This window comes from Octodon degus, unplaced genomic scaffold (genome assembly GCF_000260255.1).
Source record: "Octodon degus isolate 3935 unplaced genomic scaffold, OctDeg1.0 scaffold00282, whole genome shotgun sequence".
Taxonomy (NCBI): domain Eukaryota; kingdom Metazoa; phylum Chordata; class Mammalia; order Rodentia; family Octodontidae; genus Octodon; species Octodon degus.
Genome location: NW_004524858.1, coordinates 314028 through 339889, shown reverse-complemented (window position 1 = coordinate 339889; position 25862 = coordinate 314028). Strand labels below are relative to the sequence as shown.

The 25862-nt window shown below is 49.9% G+C and overlaps 1 protein-coding gene across 8 annotated transcripts in view; it reads left to right on the top strand.

Moving 5' to 3' along the window:
• Gatad2a (GATA zinc finger domain containing 2A) overlaps positions 1-25862 on the top strand; it is a 96373-nt gene that overhangs the window by 36962 nt on the left and 33549 nt on the right. For 6 of the 8 annotated variants that reach the window (XM_023707190.1, XM_004646833.2, XM_023707185.1 and 3 more), the window contains exon 2: positions 12182-12271. The exons of 1 other annotated variant lie outside the window; for it this stretch is intronic. In XM_023707190.1, the coding sequence (XP_023562958.1) occupies positions 12237-12271 (35 nt within the window). In that variant the 5' untranslated portion in view covers positions 12182-12236. Of the gene's footprint in view, positions 1-3122; positions 3142-12181; positions 12272-25862 lie in introns of those variants that run through there. One more of the 8 variants, XM_023707187.1, reaches the window with a different exon arrangement.

Below are 25862 nucleotides of genomic sequence, written 5' to 3'. Positions count from 1 at the left end.
CATATGTGGTGAACAGTCCTCTGCTACTGAGCTGAACTGACTGCAGCACTTGGTAGCATTTTAGTCTTTTTTTTTTGCAGAACTGGGGATTGAACTCAGACCCTTGCGCTTGCCAGGGAAGCACTTATTCTACTGAGCCATCTCCCCTGCCCCAGCATTTTAGTCTTGTGATTTCTGTGACTTCTTCTGGGACTAGAACCAGCTCGCTGACTGGACCTGGGGGCATGGCCCTGGGGCCCTGTCCAAGCTGATCAGTCAGGCCTAGCGGTGCTGTGGCTGATCCACGCATTGCCACAGCCAAATCTGAGAATTTACCAGATTGTGTTTGACTGATTTGCATCTGATAGTCAATGAAATTGAATTGAATCCTTCTCTACCAAGGAAGCATGACTGACCAAAAGATTGTAGGTAGGTATGTATCTGAGAGGTACTTCTCAGCTTGCGTTAATGTATAGTTGGTGTCAGAGACTGGATTTTTAGAATTCCATGTTATAGGCCATGCAGATCACGTGGGCCAGATGGGGACAAAGGGCAGCTCCACTGAGTACTCTGACATCCTGAGCTGGATGTGGAGGTGCCTCTATGGGCTGCTCTTGTATACCCCTTTGGTGAGAGCACTGCAGTAGTAGTCTGTCTGCTAATTATGCAAAGTAGTCTTAGGCTGGGATGAAGCTCAGAGGTAATGTGCCCATCTTTAGCAAAAATTGGGAAAAAGAAACCAGGCATGGTGGTGCATGTCTGTAATCCTAGTGCTGTGGGAGGCTGAGGCAAGAGGATTGCAAGTTCCAGGCCAGTTTAGCATTTAGCAAGTCTCTGTTGAGAAATAAAAAAGGGTTCGGGATGTACCATCAGAGCAAAACAAAAACAGAAAAGATAAAATTGTCAGTTTTCATCTTGGACATTACAATAGGAAGTTACTGTAACTTCCACTGGGGCTTTTGTTAGGCTGTCAGGACCTTGAAGTTCTCTTCCCAGGCCTAGGTCTCCATTTGTATAGAGTGGAGCTGGCCTGCGATGCCATTCTCTGTGTGCTCTTGAAAAGCAGCAAGTCTTGTTTTCTTCTAAAGAGAAGTATCCTGGTGGGGCAGGGTAAGATACTGGTTCCTAGGTGCTGGTGTGTGCTTGTGTGGGGTCGCTGGGGGCTCCCAGGTTGTTAGCCTGGTTAGTTAGCACATTGTCCTCTGAGACCATTTATTTGAAGGTGGCTGCTGTGGCAGAGGCTGGTTGGGGAAGTAGGCTCCAAGTGCAGTGTGGTGTGGGCTTTGGGGGTGCTGCTTTTGGGGTGCTTGGGTGAGTCAGTGGTCTTCACCTGCTTCTTAGCATAAAAATGGGCGTTGGTGTCGTGGTGTGCCCAGCTATACTTGGGCTTTCTCCACACTGGGGTGGGTCCTCTGCTTAGGACCCAGGACCTTTTGAGTGAAGGAAGAATCTAGAGGTGGTCTTTGTGTAAGATAAGGTGTTGTTGCTTCTTTGAAAATACTGGAAGAGAATGCCCAGAGGTTTTTTCCTTAGCACGAAGTGAACAAAACCCAGAAGCCCCAACAGGCTTCTGTAGCTGGGAGAGACTGGCTCGTGTGATGGCCTCCTGGGAGATGCCTGGTGGGCTCCGAGCTGGCTGCTCCTGCTCTGTCCTGCTGCAGTGGTGCCTTCTGCATTTGGATCTTTTTCCTCACAAACTCACCTCGTTTCACAGACCTGGCTACTCAGCTGGTCTCTCTCCAGCTTCCCCTTGTGAGTGTCGTTGCAGGAAGACCCTGTATGTGTGGCAGTCACCTACCAGTTACACCACAGGTGTCTCTGGGGAGACTGCTGGCTTGCCGGGGCAGACTGGTGGGAGCCCCAGGCTCCCTGATTAGTGTGGCTCCCTCCTCTTGTCAGGAGCACTTGCCTAGCATTTGCAGTCTGAGATGCTTGGCAAGAAATGCCTGTCTTGTATGGTGCCTCTCAAAGGGGTCCTGGGCATTTATTAGAAGAACTTGGTTGTGTGTGCCCCGCTTCTGGGATGGGCTGGCTCTGTGCTCAGGACTCAAAAGAGTAGTGCTGGTGGGACCATAGTGTTCTGTTTTGGGGGGCCTTGACTGGTGGGTGCTCTGTTTGGCCTGCTGTCCTGGGTTGCTGTTGTCTGGTTTTGGGCATGAGGGACACTTAGCCACCCCTGGATGGGGCTATGGAAGGGCTCTGAGGTCTGACCCATGTGCTTGGGATATGTGTAGGTTTGGGGTGGGCAGTGCTGTCTTTGGTCCCCACCCAGGCCCAAGTCTTTGACTTGTGGCTGTGAGAGAAGGGTGATCAAGTGCGTGGGGAGGCCGAGCTGGGCGAGGCCAGCCAGGCTGAAGGTCCTCGCATGTGCTTCTGTCTTGGCATGCAGAACATTTCCAGTGCCTTCTATGCAGCTTGCTTGGGAAGAGGAAGTCTGAATAGAGTAGTACTGGAGCATGTGGGACAGTGCTGGGCATGGAGCGGGGCTTTTAGAGCCCTTTCTGTGCTGTGGTAGGAACAATCCTGGGAATTCGTTCCATACATGCCTTGGCCTCAGAGGGTGAAAGTGATGCATGTGGCTCTGCTTGCCCTGAAGACCTGCTGAGTAATTAGAATAAGGGGTCACACAGCATGGATTCCACCAAGGAGTGGAGGCTCTGCCATTGTAAACACAGAAGAAGGAAGTACAGTAGAATGGTGGGTGGCAGGGCTAGAGGCAGGGGTGGAAACAGGGAGTGGAGTTTTAGTTTTACACAATCAAGTTGGGTGATGGATGGTGATGAGGGTTGCACACTGATGGTGAATGTTTTGATGTTGCTGACTCATGTGGAAATGTGATTGAGATGTAAATTTTATGTTCTGTACATTTTACAATAAAACTGAACTTTTCTGAATTCAGAAATACCCTGCATCCTTATGAGAGTCTCCTTCCAGTCTTGGCTTAGGAGGGGTTGTAGAGACACAGTGGGGCCTGTCTTGTCCAGAGAATTAGAAACAGCCCTGAGGTTCCAGAAGGCTCATTATAACATCAGTTTGGGTGGAATGCTGGGGTGCAGAGGTTCTGAGGGCTCTTCAGTACTGGGAGTTGAGCCTGGGAACGCTTCCTCCAGCTTGGTGGGGTGACCCTGGGAGCCCCAAAATCTTCAGATGACGCAGGAACATGTGAGCTGTGTTGTGCACTGCTTGGGGATCATGGGTGTTCTCCTTTGCTTTCCTAGTCGTGTGTTCACACTAAAGGAATGGGGGCCTTGGGGAGAGCCTGCTTTCCTTCACTGACACCCCCACCCCCACCCCCCGCACAGGCAGGGTGGCCTTCACAGCACACAGCCATCTGCCTAAGTTCAGTTCTGACCTCTCTATGCTTTGGGTGCCCATTGCTAGCCCCCTTTTGATTTTTCCCTTTTTCCAACTGGCTGGCTACACACATGACCCCCTCTTCGAATATGGTTATTTTGTAAGAACAGTTCTGAGCACTCCAGGAGATGCTGTGCTTGCGTCTCTGTCCTTGCACAAAGGATGCATGCGAAGAGAAAGGCAGGGCCAGGTGTGTTGAAGCGGGTGGGAGTTTTCGTGGGCTCTCAGGGGCACCACCTTCCAGAAATGGCTGCCTCTCCCCTGGCAGGAAGCTCTCTGAACCCCATCCCTTAGGGTTGTGTGTGGGCGCATTAAGTAGTCAGGAGGAAACACCATTCCCGGGTGTGGGTGATCAGTGGCCCTGATCCCCTCCCTCTTGTTTTGGTTTTTCCCCATGGAATAGCCCCTTTCTGAAGCCACCTCAGGGTGGCCTTGGGTTGTATAGGATAGGGTCACTGCTGAGACCCTCTGGATCCTGTGAGACCAGAGGAACAGGCGCAGCATCACAAGGGCACACTACTCCTTCCTAGTCTCATCATTGGCACAAAAGTTACTTTCTTCTTGTGACATTCCCTTTAGCTGTCCTTTCATATTGCAACACACTGAGCCTCCCCAGTGTTCAACCCTTAAAACATGTCTAAAGTCCTGGGGATGTTGTTTTCTGGACATTGTAATAACTGCCTTCTTTGTTTTTGAATTGCTGTGTGGATGGCCCGGCAGCTGCCTAAGTGAGGGCAGGAGCTCTGGAAGGACCCCCCCAGTGGAAGCTGTCAGGCTTCTAGGAGTGGCACACTAATCACCAGGGTGACTCTGGGAGACCCCACATGGTGTGGGACCTGTCATTGGTCCTCAGGACATCTTTAGTCCCAAGGGGCTGCCCAAGGGGGTCTAAGCCTGCATGCCTGTGCCCACCAGAAGGGTTGGCTTTCATTATGATTGACACAGATGGGCAGGGGTTGTTGAACCCAGTCTGAGGAGAGTGGTGTGGAGGTGGAGGCCAAGCCTTAAAGTGAGCAGGCTGCCCCATCTGTGCCAGGTCTGTAGCCCAGGGATGTCATGGAACCCAGCAGGAAGAAAGGCAGTGAGTGTAGGGTGTGGCACTGCTGGCCCCAGCACGGCTCTTGTTCTCAGGGGCAGCGGCAGGGAGGGCCCTGCTAGACCACATCTTCCAGACCTCTGGGACCTGGAAGCATGTGAGGAGGCGCAGCTGCTGGACAGCCCGGCGTGGCACACACCCTGGGGGCTGTGGCCTGGCCTATCTCCACAGCACTGCTTCCTAGGGTTGACTTGCTATTCTAATTAAGGGTGATTTTATATTTGTGCCGTGTGTTTCTGTCTCAAGTTTGTGGTGGCAGCATCGAGGTTGGGTACAGACAACACACCGTGGGTATTCTCTTTCTCCTCAGTGCTCAGCTGGGGACTGGGCGATGAGCATCAGCCCTTTCTGTCATGGGCTTTTGGCCTTTGAGGAAAAGAACCTAGTGGACTATGGTGGACCCTTGAATTTCTTGGGGATTATGTTCTTTGAGCACCTGAGAATTGTGAGAAACTGAATTTCTTATAGGGTCAGAAAAATGCCTACAAAGGCCTGTTTTTATAGCTGAAACCCTAAATAACGTGTCTCCTTCAGTTACGTAATTAAAAAAAAAAAGTACTTAAAGCCTTGGAAGCTGTGGGGCATTTTGGCATGATCTTGGGGATCTCAGGGCTTTAGGAAGAATAAGACAGAGAACACTGGAGATAGCTACACATGATACAGCAACCTGTTACGGTGTGAGGCTACAGGCGCATCTGCCTGGATGGGTTGCAGGGCAGCAGCCAGTCAGCAGCAAAGGGAACTGAATAATGCTCTCGGACTGACTACTTCCAAACTTCCCTCCAAAACAATTACAGAGGATATTTGCGGTTTCTGTGAAATTGCAGGGTTTCTACAAACAATTATTAGGTTTAAAAAAAAAAAATCTACAACTGACTGAGGCTGTGAGCTCTGAACTGTGACTTTGTGTGTGTGTGTGTGTGTGTGTGTGTGTGTGTACGTGTGTGCGCTGTACTTGATGTCAAATAGCAAGTTTCACCAAGTGAGGTTTCTGTGTTCAAAGTGACAGGTTGGTCCATGATTCTAGATGGATGGGCAGTTAGAAGAGCTTGTCTGAGCTACAGTTATTCCAGTGGGAAGGATGGGAGTGCCATTGGGGGATGGGCAGATGGCATGGTGGTCTGGGGCCTAGTGTGTGCACGTGGCACTTAAATGCATGTACACTGGAGCAGGAGTGGGGAGGGACTTGAGTGCCACCGTGAGCACTGGGGGGGGCAGGGGTCACCTGGCTCAGGAATGGTCATATCAGCTCTGTACAGGGTAGGTGATTTTTTTTTTTTTCCTCCCAGAGCTGGGGATTGAATTCAGGCCCTTGCACTTGCCAGGGAAGCGCTTATTCTACTGAGCCATCTCCCAGCCCCTTAGGCGATGGGTTCTTCACTAAGGCTGTGGTTACTCTGGCTAAAGGGACAGGCCACCGAGGGTCTTGGGACACAGGCTAGCATCCCAGTGGGCCCCTGGGCTTGAGAATGAAGACCAGGACCCTTGGCTGTACAGCACTGGCCCTGGTTGCCATGGATGGGCTCTGCACCTGTCTCTGTGCTGGCTCCTGGGCCTCTTGGGCCCTGAGTGTCGACTCTCGTCTGTCTCAAGCCAGCACTCAGTGCTGCTGCTGCTACTTGGGGATGCAAGGTTAATGAGACGCTGCACCAGGGAGTGCAGGCACTGCTTGTGTCTCTGGGGTCCTGCTCCAGGGTCCCCTGCTCCTTCTCTGTGCAGCCTCTGGATGCAAGCACACCCACAGGGTGAAGGCTGATCCTGATCTGGGGGGAAGACAGTGCTTTTGGCTGTCCAGCTTTACCTTCTCTGTCACCACCACTCAGCTCTGCCGTGTTCCCAAAAAGCAGCTACAGCCAGTGTGTTCCTGGTGTGTCACTGCCCCAGAAAAGCTTTACCAAATAGGTAACAGACAGAGTGTGTGTGCTGCCTCCATGTCAGGAAACTGAGAAGGGCCTGAGCACTGCTCGGTGGCTGGTTTGTGCCTGGCATGCTGAGGCCCTGGGGTCTGCTGCTGTGTTCCCTCTCTGAAAAAAAAAGAATACTGAATCCTTTTTTTTTTCCCCCTTGGTTTTGGTTTTCCAAGACAGTCAGTCTCACTATGTTGTTCAGGCTAGCCTCAAAATCATGGTGATCCTCCTGCCTCAGCTTTCTAAATACTGCGATTACCAGTGTGCACTCCCATGTCCCACTCAGAAAACTGAATCTTTGGCTTAGACTAATCCTTGAAGCAGCATGAGCTCCAGTTGTACCTTGCAGTTCTCTGTGCCTCTCCTGCCTCAGTTTCTCCTTTTTTAGCCTACCTGGGTAGGTTCCACTTCTTGACAGTTAGGACTTGTAGTGAAGTAGCCAGATCAGAGTGACTTTGGTGAGTAGGGACTTCCGGTCTGTTCAGGCCACGTGGACTTTGAGCCTAGGAGAAGGACGGGGCAGGGAGGTGAGAATTGTTGTTGGGACACATCTTAGACTGAGTCAGGCAAAGTGTTGTCACCTTCCCAGGACTGAATGAGGGCCAATGTGGTAAATATTTGGTTGCAAACCTAGTTAACAAATTTTAATGCCAGTAGCAATGTTGGTGAGTGCAGATGTGCTCTGAGAACACCTCAGAGGCGTGCAGCAGCCTGTGCCAGTGTTGCCCTCCGCACAGCAGGCCTCTAGGGAGCCTCCTGGAGCCCTGGCTTCCCTGCAGGGGTTACTAGGTGGTTCCCAAGATGCAGTTCTGTGCTAGCCATGGGTTTCTTTGTAGACTGGGAGCTCCTCAGGCATGTGGTGTTTGACCGTTATGCTGTGAGATTTTTTTTTATTTCTGAGACAGGGTCTTGCTGTGTCATCCAGACTTGCCTTAGCCTCACTTTGTAGCTCAGGCTGACCTCAAACTCATGGTGTCCCTCTTGCCTCAGCTTGTGGAGTGCTGGGATGATAGGCATGCGCTTCCATGCCTGGCTGCTGTTTCTCAGCCCCAAAGTTAAGAGAGGCTAATGTAGAGACAATAAAATAGCAACAAAGGACACTGTTGCACAGAGCAGAGTGATTTGCTGTCACGCAGGTCATCCGGTGTGCTCTTTCCTGGGACGTATGCTCTTTCCTGGGACGGGGGAAGTGGCACTTTGTATGGGGTGTTGTGTGAGTGTAGTACCCAGGTGCAGGGTTAAAGCCAAACCATAATGATTTATCAGGGGACCGCAGAACTCTCCTGAGTTGGTAATTGTGTACTTAAGGGTTACTTGATACTGTTTTAAATGTATGGCTTGGAAATAAAATCAGTAAAAGCTCTCTATCCAGCTAGTTGGAGGTGGATGGCAAAACAGCAAATGATGTATCAATGAAAAGTGATTACAATTTATTTTCAAGAAATGTTTCTCCTCTTCAGAATGCTAAGTGGTCTTCCCTCCTTTGTGAGTTTCCCACTAAGTACAGCTCAGCTCAAGCATGGCCACTCCTACCCCTTCATTCCGGCACTTACTGAGGGTCACTCATCCCACGTGGCCCTGGGGGCCTGATGAAGGCCCACAACCCTGCCCTTTTGTGTTTCCCCTAGTCTGGAGGGAGGGCAGGCTGTGAAAGGGGCCAGGTGGGCTTCTGTGAGGCCTAGGAGCGGTGGCGGGGGGCATGTGGGTGAGCTGCCCCTTCAGTTCCTTCCTCCAGGACAGCTTTTGAGAGATGTGGAGGGCTGAACATGGTTGGGTGTTCCTTGGAATTAAAGGGTGATTCGATTTGTTTGTTTGTTTGTTTGTTTATTTATTTTGTGTGTGTGTGGCCAGCTCAGCCCACCAGGGGGCGGGGCTGGCTGGCATGTGGTGCTGGGGGATTGAACCAAGGTCCCTGTGCTTTGCTTGGCTTAAGCTTGTTCTAAGTAGGTGCTTTAGACCACTGAGCCATCTCACCAGCCCCGGTGATTCGATTTTTAAATGTGGCAGAGGCGTGGTAGGTTTGTTTTGTTTTTAGCTTTTTCCCCTCTGGAATGGAGATTGAACCTAGGGCCTTTATGTTGAGCTGCCCAGGTTAGGCTCAAACTTAAGATCTTCTCAACTCTTTATTTTCACAGGTCTTGCTGAGTTGCCTCAGCTAAGCTTAAACTTGTACTCCTTCTGCCTCAACCTCCCAAATAGCTGGGATTACAGCTACTTGGGATTACAGCTACCATACCTGGTGGTAGTTATGATTTTAAAGGTCTTTTAAATTTGAGATGGACCTTTTTTTCCTTCTTCACTGAGACAGGGCCTTGTTGTGTTGCCTGCACTAGCCTTAACCCCTGGGCTCAGGTACTCCTCCTGCTTTGGCCTCCCAAGACTATATACACTGTGGCACCCATTTCGAAAGTCATTGATTTTTGAGATATCATCGTCCGTCCCTTGGATCTTTTCTAAAATATAATTGAGGCCCATAGAGGTTGTGCCTGTGATGAAGGAGGCCAGTGTGTCTGCCTGGCTGGAAAAAGTTGGGTTGACTGGAGGATGGGCTCCAGGGTCAGGAGAGTGTAGCGTTCAGTGCCAGGTGAGTGTTGGGCAAGGGCTTCAAGCAGATCCCAGCTCAAGGCCTCTCGCCCAAGTAAGGAGGGCTGCATGGCCAGTAGTAGTGTGGGTGGCAGTTGGGGCTGATATGCTTACCATGGTTGAACCAGTGGGAGCATCTCATGGGCTTGTTGCTGGACTATTTCGCCCCCTTCTCCGTTTTGAGACAGAATCTCACTATGTAGTTCTATGTTGAACTAACAGTGATTCTCCTACCTCAGTCTTCTGAGTGTGTGCCACAATGCTCGGCTAGCCACTGTGTGTGTGTGTGTGTGTGTGTGTGTGTGTGCGTGTGTGCGCGCGCGTGCGTGAATTGTGGATGGGATCCAGGGCCAACACACTGAACTACATCCCAGACCTTTTTTTACTGAGACACAGTTTTGTTAAATTCTACTGGCTGGGCTCCAACTCATCAACTTTTTTTTTTTTTTTTTTTTTTTTTGAGAAAGGATCTCAAAATATAGGCCTTGAACTTGCGGCAATCCTCCTGTCTCAGCCTACTGAAATGCTGGGATGATTGGCATGCACCATCATGCCTGACCTGGTAGAGGATAACTTTTATCTGAGTAATTGGTGAAGAATGGATTTGTCACAAACGGGAGAGATGTGGCACAGCATGAAAATTGCCTGCTTCTTTAGAGTTTGTGTATTGCTCTGCACCTGGTGCACTCTGCGCAGCAGTGTCTCCAAGAAGAGGTGTTTGTGTCTGCCCTGTGGGTACACAAAGCAGTGTTTGGTCTTTGTTGGGAATAGTTACCCTTCTATGTGCATGAGCGTGCTGTTTGTTGAGCTCCTTGTTTTGTGTCCATGTCACATTGTCTTGGTCATTGTAGCTTTATAGTAAGTTTAGAGAGCCTGGCTATGTCACTCATGCCGGTCCTTCTTTTTTTCATGATTCTGGGTCCTTTTCTTTCTCTCCTTTTTTGGTGTTGGGGTTTGAGGTTTGGGTTTGCTCATGCTAACTGTACCTACTAATACTGAGCTGTGCCCCTGGCCTCACCAGAAGTTTTAGAATCAGCTTATCATTTCTACAAATGCATTCTGCTGGGTATTTTTGTTTGGTTGGTTTCTTTGAGACAGGGCCCTGCTATGTAGTTCAGGATGACCTTGAAGGGCCAGGGAGATGGCTCAGTGGAATAAGTACTTCCCTGGCAAGAGCAAGGGCCTGAGTTCAATCCCTGGTTCTGACAAAATAAATAAATAAATAAATAAATAAATAAATAAATAAAATGACCTTGAAGTTACTGGTGTAGTTTAGGCTGCTCTCCAACTCACAGTGATCCTCTTGCCTCAGCCTCTCAAGGGCTGGGATGACAGGCATGTGCCACCACGCTTAGCTGAGTATCTTTTTTTAAGAGATGAAACAGGGTTTATTAGAGATTTTTAGGGTGCACTAAAGTGTAGTATGGGCACTCAGAAGTGAGATGCTTATGCTGAGTATTCAAATAGGATTGTTTTAAAACTGTATATCAATTTTTTGTTTTACTTTTTTATTATAGGGGATTGAACCCAGGGAGAGTTGGGTTCAATCTTCTAACCGTGTTATTTTTTGACTTCTCATTGACTTGCCTGGGCTGGCCTTGAATTTGTAACCCTCTTGCCTCAGTGTCCCAAGTAGTTGAGATTGTAGGCATCTGCTACCATGCCTTGTATGAGGGCTTGAGTTCTAGCTTGTTACTACCATGTAGAAACACAGCTGACTTTGGCATACTCCTGGTTCTTGACTTAGCGACAGGAGCTATATCCTGCCAAATCCATAGTAATTTGGAAACATGGTGAGTCTGAAGTGCATTTATTCCACTTACCTGACCAGTGTCCTTGATTAGCAGCACACTGTGCTGCCTGTTGTCAGTTGCTTACCTGCAGGGAAGTGTTCCCACCCTCCTTGTGAGACAGGTGCTGGCCCAGGACAGGGCATGAGTTCAGGTGGGAGCACTGCTTCCTGCTGGTGTGCCTTATTTCTGGACCATTGTGGGCTTGAGGCCTGGGCTGGTGGTGCTGACCTCGATGCGGCAAAGCAGATGTGATGAGCTCAGAGCCCGCTTCTGGCTTCCCCGCCAGGTGGGGGGTCCGGAGAATGTGAGTTCATAGTGCTGTTGGGCTTCCTGGCCCAAGTGGGGCAGTAGCAGCATTCTGGAGGAGCTGGGGTGCTGTGTATGCAGTCAACCCTGGGTGTCCTCTGTGAGGTGCTGTGTGCTCCCTGGTGCTCTGACCTTCCTGAGGGTGTATGATGCTGTCCTTATTTCACGAATTTTCCTGTGGGAATGTTTCTCACCATCTAATAGCCGTGAATTGCTGTGAACCTAGTTTAAAAATAAAGGTTTCCCATCAGAGTCTGCTCTTGGTAGTTGTGTGGGTAGAAAGGTAGAGCTAGTGTTGGCAGCCTGCATCCTTCAGTCTGGGACCTGGCCCATGGCCTGGATACCTGAGCCCAAACCAGTAGTGGAAGCCTGGGACCATTCCGTCTCTGCAATCTTGAGAACATTGCTGAACACTTTGTTTTTGTGCTGGACACTGAACCTAGAGCACCATGCATGTTCATATGCCCTCTACCACCAAGCTCCCCAGAGCCCTGAAAGTCCTGAGCCTTAGTTCTCCTGTGTTGTGTGGACAGCAGGTAGCCCCTCCTCCTGGGGATTGCAAACCCTATGGAGAAGTCTTGTGAGGCCAGGGTGAAGTCTTCCATCATATGGCCAGGTGCCTTGTATCATTGTGTTTCTCACATGCAAAACCAGAACCAGAGCTAAGTCCCTGGGGTGGGTACCAGGGAGATGGAGCGGAAACTGGGAGAGAAGACCTGGGTGAGTTGTGGGTGTCACCTCCGTGCTCTCTGGCCCTGGAAAGTTCTTGTTCTCAATGTGTCCACTCCTTGACTTATAAAACGACATGATCCTGTTACCCCCTAAGGAGGTCTATGGATTCAGAGATACATGGTGGTGTCCACAGAACCAGGAGCAGAGAACACATGCTGAAGCAGCTGCTCTAAGCTGGGGCTCTTTCTATTGTTAACACCAGTGCTATTAGAACCTGAGTCCCTCAGCTCAGGGTTCAGTGTTGAAAGGCAGCAGGGCTCTGGCTTTGGGGCCGTCATGTCTGGCAGGCTAGTGTTTGCTGCTTGGCCCTGTCTGATTCATACCTCACAGCTGACAGTTCTCTGGTTCAACTTCCCTTGCTGGGGATCACAGCAGAGGCAAACCTGAGTTCCTCAGAAACTTAGCATTTACTCCTCTGTCCTCTGCTTTAGGTTGGTCAGCACGTTGATGCGAGTTGCCTTCTGACGTAGCTGTAGCCATGGCCCAATGCTAGGACCTGCATGTCCTGTACCCAAGGACAGGTGAGTGCTGGGGTTGGTATCTGTGGAATGAGGAGCTCTGGCTGATTCTGGCCCAGCAGGCCCCAGTCAGCATTGTGGAGTCCTGGCTGAGCGCTCCTTGGGAAGCTGGCAGCCATCTCTAGGGGTGCAAGGCCCTGCAGGACACAAGCTGTCACACAAGCTGTCTGCTTGGGTCAACCCCCTGGGCCCAGGGCTCAGACATCACGATTGTCGGCCTTGTGTTTGAAAGCCAAGGCAGAATGGGGTGGGCCTGGCCTCTGTGCAGATCAGCTGGAGAGGATTATCCTGGGGGCCTAGTGGTCCTTGCTCCAGCTGTGCTGTGATTTCCCAGTGTTGCACCGAAAGCTCAGAACTCTTGTTTCTCATAGCACAGGGCCCTGTGCTGCACTGGTGCTTGGAGCTGAGCCCTTGCTGGCCTGTGCTTCGTGGGAATCTGAGCTACTACCCTCCTGCATGGAGCTCCCACTTGGGGACTCCACTTGGTCATATGACCCGATGGCTGGAGAACAGTTCCACCGTACTCAAACTTCCCTGCTGATATAAAATATTTTTGTTTTGGAATATAATTTGCATATCATGCAATCCACCCACTTAAAGGGTGCATTTTCAGTCGTTTTTTTATTTTTATTTTTTTTTAAATTTATTTATTTATGTGTGTGTGTGTGGTCAGCTCAGCCCACCAGGGGGCGGGGCTGGCTGGCATGTGGTGCTGGGGGATTGAACCGCGGTCCCTGGGCTTTGCTAAGCTTGTTCTAAGTAGGTGCTTTAGACCGCTGAGCCATCTCACCAGCCCCTTCAGTCGTTTTTTTAAAAAAATGTTTATTCATTTTAATGAGAAAAAAAGATAAAATAGCAGTGAAACAGTTTCAAAACAGGTTAGTAGGAGAGTTAATAATGAATACATTGCATATTGCTGTTTTTGTAGTAGTTATTCAGAGGACAAAATGTAGACATGATATGTTGTCTAAACTCCTAGGTTCTTTTGGTATGTTTGAACATTATTAAACCATTACCACTCTTCAATTCAGACAGTTTTATCACCCCAAAGGAACCACACCCATCAGCCCCCAGTTCCCCTGCCCTAGCACCTGGTGACTGCTTGTCAGCTTCAGTCTCAGGATTTGCCTTCCTGGATGTCTTGTATCAATGGGATTGTATGTGATACAGGACAGCCTTTTGCATCTGGCCGCCTGTTTGCAGATTCATCCACATGTACAGTGTGTTAGCACTTCATCTTTTTTTTTTTTTTTTTTATTTTTTTTTTTTTTTTTTTTTTTTTTTAATTTATTTATTTTATTTATGTGTGTGTGTGTGTGTGTGGCCAGCTCAGCCCACCAGGGGGCGGGGCTGGCTGGCATGTGGTGCTGGGGGTTTGAACCGCGGTCCCTGTGCTTTGCTAAGCTTGTTCTGAGTAGGTGCTTTAGACCACTGAGCCATCTCTCCAGCCCATAGCACTTCATCTTTCAGGCTGAGTAATAGTCCCCTGTGTGTCTAGGACTCCCTTGTTCCCCATCTGGGTTGGGGCTACCTTCTGGCTAATGTTAGTGTTGCAGCTTTTGCACTTCTGAGTTCGCACTTAAGGTTTTTTTGTAATACCTGTATTCCATTCTTTTTTTAAAAAAAAAATATATTTAACAACAGTTTATTTATTTGATACAGGGTCTCGATACGCAGCTTGGGCTCGTAGTCATCTTCCTGTCACAGCCTTCCCAGTGCTGGGATTACAGTCATGTGCCACCAAGCCTGGTTCCGGAGCCAGCATGGCATGCAGTACCGGGGATTGAACCCGGGTCCTTGCGCTTGCCAGGCAGGCACTTAGGTTGCTGAGCTATCTCCCCAACCCCTGTCTTCTATTCTTTTGTGCCTGTTCTGGAGTGGAGTTGCTGGTCATTGCTTAGCTGTGGTAAACTTTTCCTGTCACCACCAGATTGGTGTCTCTGGCACCTGCACAATTGTACATTCCGGCCACCTTCCATGGGACTCACTGAGCTCTTTGGAAAAGGGAGCCAACAGGGATGCAGCTGTATGAAAAGCCCACCTTGTGGCATGGAAATAGTCTGGGCCCAGGAAGGTAGCAACTGATTGCCATTCTGCAGCCCAGGGTGTTATCTGAGGGCGGGGTGGCAAACCTACCAGAAAAAAACAAAAGAACCATGCACATTGTAGAGTCCTCCAAGCATGCATTCCGTGGACCCTGTTCCAGTGGTGTGCATCAGATACTGTTAGAGTTGCTTTTGGGGATCTCGGAGGGCTTGCAAACTCCTTGTTGCAGTAATTTCACTTCTAGAAGTTGGTCCCAAATATATGCTGTCAAAAAAATGAAGGAATTTTAGTGTGGCATTTCCTCACTACAGGCAGAATCTGCAGAGCTGGGTTCAGGGAGGTGGACTGTGTGCTGTGGTGGCAGGACTCCCCAGTCAATGACAAGTGGGACCATGCTGCCACTTATGGGGGTGGGTGCTGTGTGTTCACTGCACAATTACTTGTAAAGTAGAGGAGTCATAGTTGTGACTTCAGGGCAACAATAGTATCATTGGTGTTGCATATTACAGGAGAAAACAAATGACATAATCTTTCTAAAAATTATACAATTTTTGTTGAGAAACAAATAGCAATGAGACAGTTTCTTTTCTTTCTTTTTTTTTCCTTTGGAGGAACCGGGGATTGAACTCAGGCCCTTGCGCTTGCCAGGGAAGCACTTATTCTACTGAGCTGTCTCCCCAGCCCCAATGAGACAGTTTCAAGACCAATTAATAGGACAGTTTCAATAATTAGTACATTGCATATGGGTGTCTTCATAGTTGTTATTCATAGTACAAGATGCCGACATGATATCCTGTCTAAACACTATTAGTACAAATCTTTCCTTCTCATTGTATTTTTTTTTTTTTTTTTTGGCGGAACCGGGTATTGAACTCAGATCCTTGTGTTTGCCAGTCAAGCGCTTATCCTACTGAGCCATCTCCCCGGCCCCTTCTCATTGTAAAAATTGCATTGTTGTTTATTTATTTGAAACAGGGTCTCAGTACACAGCTCAGACTCATAGTCATCCTCCTGTCTGAACCTCCTCAGTGCTGGGATTACAGGCCTGCACCACCATGCCTGAGATACAGTACTAGGAATCAAACTGGGGTCCTTGTGCTTGCCAGGCAGGTGCTTAGACTGCTAAGCTATCTCCCTAGCCCGAGAATGTCTTTAAAATTTTCAGCACTAAAAAAAAAAAAAAAAAAAGGCACAGTACTTAAATAAAATGAAGGCAAAACTAATTCTAAATCTGCATCAAGAATGTTGCTACTGTTTCTAGCACTGGCTGGATTGTGTCAGAATGGCCACGGCCCCGGCCAAGGGTGGGACATGTGATTGGGAACAGAACAGCAAGTCCCTGAGTCAGATGTATTAAAAGTGCAGCTCCTTAAGATGCTGAGGTTTGAAGCTTGCCTGGACAGCATAGTGGAGTCCTGTCTCTAAACAGATGAATAGAAAAGACTCGGGCCAGGGATGTAGCTCAGCGGAATAAATGCCTACCTGGCAAACAGTAAGGTCCTGAGTTTGGCCTCCAGTATCAAAAGAAAAGGAAAGGAAAGACTTTTGGGCTCTTGTGGCTTCTCAAAGGAAAGAGAGAACCTCATCATCCCTGAGAGGGTGTGGGGGGTGGGGGGGGAGATAGCTCAGTGGAACAAGTGCTTGCCTGGCAAGCTCAAGGTCCTGAATTCAATCCCTGCTACCACCAAAAAAAAAAAAAAAAAAATGAACCAGTGTGACCAGCAGACAGCACACTGTGGACCATTCTCACTAGTACGAAACAGAATTAGAATTTTGTGGAGCTCTCTTGAAATGGGGGTTATTGTCTCTAGTGACCACTAACCCCAAGGAGGGTGCGTTTCTGGAGTGACTTGTGCCTGCCATGCTGTAAAGATTAATTTACAGGAAATGGGGAGGTGCCAGGTCACATGACTGGGACACCACCTGCCACACCCAGTGGTGGGAAATAGGACAGATGACCTAATTTCTGAGTATGTGATTGCAAGGAGTGGGTATGTGTGTGTGTGTAGGGCAGGGGCTGACCAGGTTTTAATCCTGAGCACTAGAGGAAAAAGAAAGGGTAAAGTAACTGTCTGGTCTTCAGGATGACCTTGTGTCTTGAGTTGTGGGTGCCTCATTTGTGATGTAGGGACCCAGCTAACAGCATGGGCTAGACCTTAGTCCTATGTCTTTTGGCCTTGTGCCATTAACACCCTGGGGCTTCTGGTCTGTGGGCTGCTTTGTATTGGGACTCAGGGGCATCTGTGGGGCCTGGCCAACCAGGATCCCTAGTAGAAATGGAAGTGGGCATTTGGGATTTTTTTTTTTTTTTTTTAAATTTCAGGGAAGGGTCTACAGAGTGTTCAGGGTCTCACTACTTGATCAGACTATATAGTGATCCACCTGTTTATAGCCTCCCAAGAGTTGGGATTACAGACGTGCACCACAATGCCCAGTCTCAATTGCCACCTCAGCAAGCCCTGGGGGCGGGGCTGGCACAGGTGTTGCAGGCCTGGGGATTGAACCCCTGGCCCCTGCACCTGCTTGCAGGCACTTTAATCCATTGAGCTATTTGGCTGGCCTGGGAAGTGGGCATTTGGATGGACAGAGAGCAGCATCCTTTGTGGCACGTCCTTGGTAGTATTAATATAAAGCCACGAAGCATTTGATTTTAGCAGTATGGGCCTGTGACGCAGTTGCAGTGAGTGCCACTTTACTGTGGTGGTCTGTGTGCCCAACTGTGAGAGGTTTCCTGCTTCTGCCCCTTGGTGCCCCCCCACCCCTCCCCATCTGTGATTATGTTTCCAGGCTTAGCACCTTACTGGAAGAAGACCCTTTCCAAAACATCTTCCTGTCAGTACTGGAGTTTGAACCCAGGGCATCACATTGAACTCTGTCCCCAGCCCCCAAGCCACTTTTTCCACTTTAAAAAAAAATTTTGTCTTTTTGAAACAGGGTTTCACTATGAAGTTCGGGCTGACTGGCCTTGAACTCATTTTGTAGCCGAAGCTGCCTTGAATTTGAAGCGATCTTCCTCCCTCAGTCTTCTAGTAGCTGGGATAATTGGCATGTGCCACTGCCCAGCGAGGACGTTCTTCCTGCCATCTGTGTGGTGGGCTTGCTGGGTCCTCATGTGTCTGTTGCTCAGGGGACTTGTGGTGCCTGGCCTGAGAGCTGCAGGCTCTGTGGCCATGGGGTTGTGGCTGCATGGAGGCTGTGTGGCCTGAGGACCTGGAGTGTGCAGTTGGACCAGCAGAACCCTGCTCCATGCCTGGTGGTTGTGGGACAGCTCTGGAATGGTTGGCTGACCCCACCGTGAAGTGGTATTTGTGGTGGTTTTGATCCTTACTCTTTTATGACTAATGATGCTGCACATTTTTTATCTGCTTTCTGGCCTTTTGTCTGTCTGTGTTGAAATGTGTTCAAGTCCTTTGCTCAATTTGCATTTTCATTGTTGACCTGTAGGAACTCTTTATTTTTGTGGTGCTAGACCTGGAGCCTAGGCCCTTGTGCACACTGGGCAAGTGCTCACTGCTGAGTGCTAGGCAGCTGAGAGCGCCCCCGTCTGTGTTCTCTGTAGATGGCAGACACCAGGCCCTGGCCAGATGTATGAATTGCTGATAGTTTTCACATCCTCTGGTTGATACAGTTCAGATTATCCTCTCTTTCTTTTAAAAATATTTTTTAGAATGGTTTTTATTTATTTATTTTACTTATTTTTTCTTTACTTTTTGTAGAACCGGGGATTGAACTCAGGCCCTTGTACTTGCCAGGGAAGCACTTATTCCACTGAGCCATCTCACCGGACTCAGATTATCCTTTCTTGTGTTGCTGCTGATTTGGTTTTTTGTTATTGCTGATAGTATATTTTTTGGTGCCATAAATTTTACAGGTTTAGGTTTTTTTTTTTCTTCTCTATTAAGGACAGGGCCTACAGGGTCTCACTGTGTAGATTGGGCTTGTAGTGATTCTCCTGTTTTCAGCCTTCCAAGGACTGGGATTACAGGTGTGCTCCACCGTCTACAGGGTCTCACTGTGTAGATTGGGCTTGTAGTGATTTTCCTGTTTTCAGCCTCCCAAGGACTGGGATTATAGGCGTGCGCCACCATGCCTAGTCTCAATTGCAGATTGAGAGATCCAGCCTTCACTGTTACGCTCTGCCTAAGCAGGCAGGTTTAGGTCTTTGATCAGTCTTACGTTAATTTTCATATACAGTGTTAGATAAGAGTTGTTTAAAATCTCCATCTTAAGTTGCCTAAGATGGCCTTGAACTTGTAGGCTCAAGTGATCTTTCTACCTCAGCCTCCCGAATGATGGGACTCTAGGCAAGCTGTCCTGCCCCACTGCCCCGCTCTGCTAGGTTTTGTGTGGCTTGTTTGCTTGTTTTGTTCTGTCTGTCTGTCTGTCTGTCTGTCTGTCTTTCAGGGATTGAACTCAGATTCTTGCACTTGTCAGGGAAGCGCTTATTCTACTGAACCATCTCCCTGGCCCTGTTTTTTGTTTTTATTGAGACAGGGTTTCATTATGCAGTTTAGGCTGGCTTTAAGCTCACTTTGTAGCCTGTCAGTCTCTTAACTTGTAGTGACCCTCCTGCCTCAGCCACCTGAGTGCTGGGATTACCGGCATGTGCCACCATTCCCAGCCTGTGTTTTTAGTGATATTTCTCTTTGAAGTTGCTTTGACTTCTCCAACACTAAGAGGGCATGACACTAGTAAGTGGGAGTTCCCAAAGTATGGATTTTTTTTCTTGTAATCTGTTCACAAGTGTTTACCTAGCACTTCTTTTGTACCAGGTATTGTGTCTCTGGTAACACTGGAACTCATGGGCATCACAGACCTGGGGGATGAGCCCTACAGGCAGGAGCGGTGTTGCAAGCAGTGAGGTGGTAGCAGAGACAGAGGCTGCAGGGCCTTGTGGTCTGGTGAGGGTTTTTCTCCTGGAGACCTCCTAGACCTCCCTGTGTGCCCACTCAGGTGACAGCCCAGCTTGACCCGGCCAAGGCTGCTGCAGACAGAGGTTGGCATCTGCAGAAGCCCCCACCTTGTCAGGAGAGAATTCTGTCTCCCGGAAGAAGGGGGCAGCCGGATTTCTATCCCAGCTCTTCAGGCCACGCAGGAAGTGCTGTGGGGACTGATTGTCAAAGGCCTGAGAGCTGTTGAAACTACTCTCATTTTAGAAGCAGGTTTTCCTCTCAGGCCTGTTGCTGCATGCCTGTAATGCCAGCATTTAGGAGGGTGAGATGGGGATCACCCTCAGTCTGGGTTATATAGTGAGTTCAAGGCCAGCCTGTACTACATAGTTGAGACTTTGTCTCAAAAAACAAACAGGACAGGGGATATAGCTCAGTAGCACAGTGCCTCCCTGGCAATTTCAGAGGTCTTGAATTTGATTTCTGGTTCCAAAAGCAAGCAAACAAACAAACAAACGAACGAACAAACATAGGAAGTAGGCTTCCCTGCCAACCCTATTTCTCTGTTCCTGGGCTGCCATGGAAGATTGCAGGGAAGCATTTGGCTGAGAAAGCCTGTGTAGGGCCTGCAGCCATCAACCAGGTCAGCACACTGCTGGGTCCCTGATGGAAACAGCAGGAGAGGTGTGTGGTTCCTCTGTGTGCCACACAGCAGCCCTCCCAGGAGCAGGCTTCCTTTTTTTGTCTTGCAGGCCTTGATGGAGCTGCCGCTCAGCTGTGCCCTGAGGGAGCACAGCTCTGGAAGGGTTAAGGCCTCCCATTTTGTGCTGAGAACATCCCAGATGGCATGGAAATGGCAGGCGTAGCCCTTGCAGGCCTTGGCGGTGCAGCCCAGGAGGCAGCTGGGAGTCACAGCCCAGCTAGCCCTCACAGTGCCTCCCAGATTGGAGCCTGGCCCCCAGGTTACTCACCTGTGGAAGGTTCAGGTGGCACCTTTGTCTCTGTGTTTTGTGCTTGCTGGGCAGTATCTGTTCCTAGGGCTGAAGGGTTGGGCTTGGGCACAGGACCCAGCAAACCCGGCAGCTCAGATGCCAACCGGGGCCTCAGATGGGTGGGTGGTGCTGGATCCTCACCTTCTGAGATGGCATATGGAAGCCATTTTCAACTCTGATGCTCCAGGGGGAGCCTGGGTCCTGCCTATGCTTCTAAAGGCCCTTATTGCTTGCTGTCCCTCCCAGTAAACCCTCGAACAGTTTAGGTGCATTTTCTCCTGCTGTCGGACTGACCGGACCTGCAGATAGAGACAGGCACTCATCTCAGGTTGCAGGATGGGTCCTGGCAAAGTGTGGATGGGGCTAATCATGCGGCTCCTGACTGGCGCCATGGCCGAAGATGGCAGTGTAATCCTGTACCATCTTTCAGGGTCTCAAGGAGCCTTTACTCTCCCCAGTGGCCCCTGGGGAGCTGAGGCCTGGCTGTAGCCTTGAAGGCCTGCTTGATGCTCATGTGGGCAACCCTCTGGGAAAAAGGAACCAGCTTTCTCTGGAGGTGACTTGTCCAGAAGAGTGCTTTGTTCCTGCACTGCTGCAGGTGCTGCCAGTGCTCTCCTTCCCTGCAGAGTGCCAGGGAATCTGAGGCCATCTAAGTTGAACTTTCTTTTTGGTGGTCCTGGGGATCATAGCTCAGTAGCTCTTTCCCTGAGCTGTCCCACTAGCCTGAAAAGGTTACTTTTCAGGTATTGGTGGCTGCTTAGTTGAGCGTATTAGAAACGTTTCAGATAATTTGGTCTCTAGGTTAATCTTTGTAGTATTTCCTGAAACACTGTTTTAAAGCCATTATTTGAGTCTCCTGCCCTTTAAAAAAAAAAAAAAAAAGACTGTAAGTGTGCACTTATTTATAAACGCAAACCTTGGACACTGTCTCACTAGGGACTTCTGCAGGTGCAGGAAGTTGCAGGAGGCAGGTCATTGCAAGTCTCTCCTCAACCTCTGTAAGGGGACATGTTTTCTAAGCAACCTCAGTGCATTTAAAAAAAGAATCACTGGGCTGTTGAAATGGCCCAGTGGTTTAAAGCACCTACTTAGAAGAAGCTTAGCACAGCTCGGGAACCGAGGTTCAATCCCCCAGCACCACATGCCAGCCAGCCCCGCCCCCTGGTGGGCTGAGCTGGCCACACCCACCCACAAACAAACAAACAAATAAATAAATAAAATTTAAAGAAAAAAAGGGTCACTGAAAGTTTGGTTCTGGGCTAGGGGTGCAGCCCCGGGGGCACAGTGCTTGCCTTGTATGCTGAAAGCCCTGGACTCTATCCCAGGGCTTTCCTAAAAGAGGGTGGACAGGACTGATGGAGACAGGAAAGAGAAGAGAAACAATCTGGGTGGGGGCTCCTGTGGGTGGCCTCCAGGGCCTTCACTCTGTGCTGTGTCTCTAGCCTTTCTCTAAAAATTTTAGTTAGGATCTCACTAAATTGTTAAATTGCCCAGGCTTGGCTTGAGTTTATAATCTTCCTGCCTCAACTTCCAGAACGGTGAGAATGCAGGTGTGCACCACCCTGCCCAGCTTGTGTATCCTCTTGCTCGACTTCATTTCTTTCTGGGAAATATATTTTCATACTCTTGTGTTTTGTTTTTTCTTGTCTGGTCTTGTTTTCTTCGGACAGTGTCTCAGACATTGTGTAGCCCAGGCTAACCTCGAAGTCTGAACTCCTCCTGCTTCAGCCTCAAAAGGTTGCAAGGGCAGGTGTGCACCACCACGCCCAGTTGGGTGTTTACACTGCCTTGCCTTTTTTTTTTCTTTGTGTCTTTCTGTCTTTTTCTGTCTGTCTTTCTTTCATCTTTTTGGGACAGGGTCTCACTATGTAGCTCAGACTGGCCTTGAGCTCACTTTTGACCCAGGCTGGTCTCAACTCACAATCAGCCTCTGCTGGAAAAACAGGCATGCACCACCACGCCTGGCTCTTTAGACTCTTCTATACTTGTACCCTGACACCCTTTCTCTTACCTTTTCTTCCAGTCTCTCCCCTGTACAATTCTAATTTCTCTCCTTGGGGGGTCCAGCTCACCAGGGTGTTTCTAGGAGGTTTGTGTTTACACAGTGCCATGCTCCTGTCTGTGGGGGCTGATGATGAGTGGGTGTGCTGTGGCCTGACACGCAGCACCCACGCCAAGGAAGCACTTTGTAACTGGGTTAAAGTTTCAGCTGCCACAGTAATGGAGTTTATAGCACATAATTTCCTTCTAGGGGCCCATTCATCATGAGGGTTCCAAGTGTGTGAGGCTTTCAAGACAACTTAGAATGGATCCTGCCTAGAGCTGTCTTGTGTGTGCACTGTACTTTGGGAAACAAAGTTTCTTCTGACTTGTCAAAAGAATTAAATTCAAGGCCTGGGCTACATTGAATTTCCTCCATCTTGCCCTTTTTTTAAACCTACCTCTGTCCTGAGTTATGTTAGGAAACAGGCTGTGGCTCTGTTACCTTGGTTCATTGGGGAGATGCTCACTGGGGGTTGGGAAAGGTGGTCTGCAGGCTGGTTACCATGTTGGGGACGTAGCCACACCCACTCAGGTGTGTCCTGGCAGAGGCACAGGGTCAGACTTGTGGCAGAGCCTGGACCATCCTCAGAAGCGAGGTGAGTACCTTCTTAAGAGAAAGGTCACCTAGTGGCACTAGTGGATCCAGCTCTACAGGGCGCGCCTGTCCTGTCCAGGAATGCCCATGCCCCAGGCTCCTCTGTGCCCCTCCTGCAGTGAGGACTCAGGCAGCTTCTTGGCTGTTACATATGAGTTCTGAAATGCTGAGTTCTGAAGTGCTGCCCGTGTAGCACACTTGTTGTGTTTTTTTGTTTCTGTGAGCTGGATGGTGTTTTGGAACTTGTGCCCTTAGCCACATTATGCCCAGAAACTCTGTTTTTATTGCCTGATTTCACATCCCACTGTGGTTTATGGGGATATGGTGTGTGTTGGGCCATAACTGAATTTAGCGTACTTTGAAAGCAAACACTCGAAAGCTGTGGGCTCACTCCTGACTCTCAGTAAAACCATGATCCCATCACATTCCGACCAGGCCCTGTTGCTGGCATGGCTGCGCCTGCTGTGCTCCCAGGGCTGCCTCCAGCTATGTGGAAGGGCGCTGCTTCCTAACTTGGTTCCACATGTCCTGACCATGCCTCAGTTTCTCCACTTGTAAAACTGGTGAGCGGGGGCTGGTGAGATGGCTCAGTGGTCTAAAGCACCTACTTAGAACAAGCTTAAGCTAAGCAGGGACTGCGGTTTGATCCCCCAGCACCACGTGCCAGCCAGCCCCGCCCCCTGGTGGGCTGAGCTGGCCACACACTAAATAAATAAATAAAAATTAAAAAAAAAAACAAAAACAAAAAAAACTGATGAGCGGGTCATCAGGAGGTTCCTGTGTGGTCAATGCTAGGCCAGAAGCCCCTTGTTTCTGCTAACACCAAGGGGAGCAGTAAGCCTGGGCTAGGAGCTCAAGGCCCCAGGTTGGAAAGTGTGGGCTGAGAGGCCTGGTCCCACCCCCCAGAGGATACCTGTGCTGCCCCTGTGTGAGCTGTGTGCCACACACCTGCTGTGTGCTGGCCTTCTTTGGGCTGGCCACCAGCCAGATGTTGGTAGGGCACTCCTGCTATCCTGCACCTGGAGCCTGGGGGGTGCAAGACGCCCGAGCACTCTGCCATGGAGGCACCTGTGTTCAGCCATGTAGTCTTCCCTGGCCTGGCTCCTGGGCAGGGCAGCTCTTGATGCTCCCCAGTGTGGCTGCCATGAAGGTGCCAGAGAATGGCTGCTTGACCTCCTCTTGGCCAGGTGTTCCCTGTGCGCCCTCAGGGTCAGCCAGGAAGCCCAGGAGCTGGGTGTTCTGCGAGGCTCATGTCAGTACTGCTACATGGTCCACTGTTTGTTGGAAGTGACAGCAAAGTGAGAACGGGAAAAGGGAGTTTCTACTGTTGAGAGGTTCCCATTGGCCAGGAAAGTGATGCTGTTGCTGCCAGTGGCAGGGCGTCAACTGCTGTGGTCCCTCGCTTGTCCCTGGGGTGTGTGCCTGGTAGAGGTGCCTGCTGCAAGCTGAGCTGCCTTGAGCGCGAGAGTCACAGAGGTGGCACGGGATAGCTTTCCTAATGAATACTGGGAAATGGCCGTGGTGTCTGCTTGGCACAGGCACGCTGGAAGTGACATGCTTGTCTGACCTCCTGCCTTGAGCCTGCCTCCTGTCCCTGTCCTCCCACTCCCTGCTTGAAGTGCTCACGCTGGAACTTGCAGCAAATTGGAAACCTTACTTTATCCAGTTCCTCCCCTCTTTGCTTCCTTCCCTTGCCTCTCACCATACTAGTATTGAACCGAGGACCTTTGTGCTGAGCTGTGTTCCCCACCCTGTGTATGTGTACAGGGTCTCTGTATGGCTCTGGCTGCTCTTCAATTTGGAGTCTTCCTGCCTTGGCCCCCAGGTGCATACTACCACCTGCTGCCTTTTGCATCTGTCGCTCTCTGTCCTATTCTGTGCTGCACCCCATAGGAGCAGCATCCAGGGCCTCGCAGTGCTAGGTAAGAGCTCTGCCACTGAGCTGTTCCCCTAATCTTTCCCCTCTTTAATCTTGGATTTCTTGATAGAAGACTGACATGAAGTCACCGTTAGGGGATTCAGACAGGGCAGAAATGTCCACGACAGAAAGTGAGTCTCAATTTGCCCGTCAGAGATGACTCCTGCTGATTTTAGTCTAGTTTTTTTCAGTTTTGATTTGAGGGAAATTTCTCTCAGTGTTCTCCTCATTTAGACACTTAACATTTTAAAAACTGTGGGTGATGGTGCCCCTGTGTGTTAGATGGTGGAGAGTACATGCGGGAGGAGGTCCCCTACTCTGTCACTGAGATGAGAGTGAGGAAGTGGTGCAGTAGGCCTGGGGTCTGCCTCTTGGGAAGATGTTGAGGGGCTCACGACCTCCCTGTTCCCCGATGGCTTCCCCACATCGGGACGTGTGGGTTGGACTTGAAGTGAGCATTCCTGGAGGAGCGTGGACCGGGTTTATGGAATGTAGACAGGGCTGCCATGGAGAGAGGTGTCACCGCCCCAGACCAGGGAGTGCAGGGTGCAAAGACACCCAACTGCACCATGTGTCCAAGTAGAGGTGGTGTGCTGCCCTGTGTCTGGAACCCAGACCCTCTTAGCACCAGACCCAGCACAGCACTGGCTGCTCTGTGTGGGTCCCTTCCTCTCTCTCCCTTCCCAGAGGAAAAGGTGCTCTTGCCTCCCCCACCCCCCATGGTGGCTGCCTCTAGGTGTAGGGTCTGCTCCTTTGTCCAGCTATATAAGCTCGCCCATCTTTCCCCAAGTTTACACCTACCCATTCAGAAGTCTGCCCTGCCAAACGGCAGTCTGCTCTCTTGTACCCAGTGGGTGGTGTCCTTGAATATGTGACCTCAGTGCCCTGGCCCTTGCTGGGTCTGGGTACACAGTCCCCATACCAGGCATACCACACTCCTGTACCTTGCCCTGTCTTCAGGTGGCTGAGGTCCTGCCCTCTGTGCCCAGGGCCTTCCCTGCCTCCACTGTGCCCCGTGTACACATGGCACTAGGAGGCCCCACGTGCTGCTGCTCTTGGCCTGCTTCCCTCCACAGTAGCCGGCCAGGGGGTCCCGTTCTGCCATGCTGGG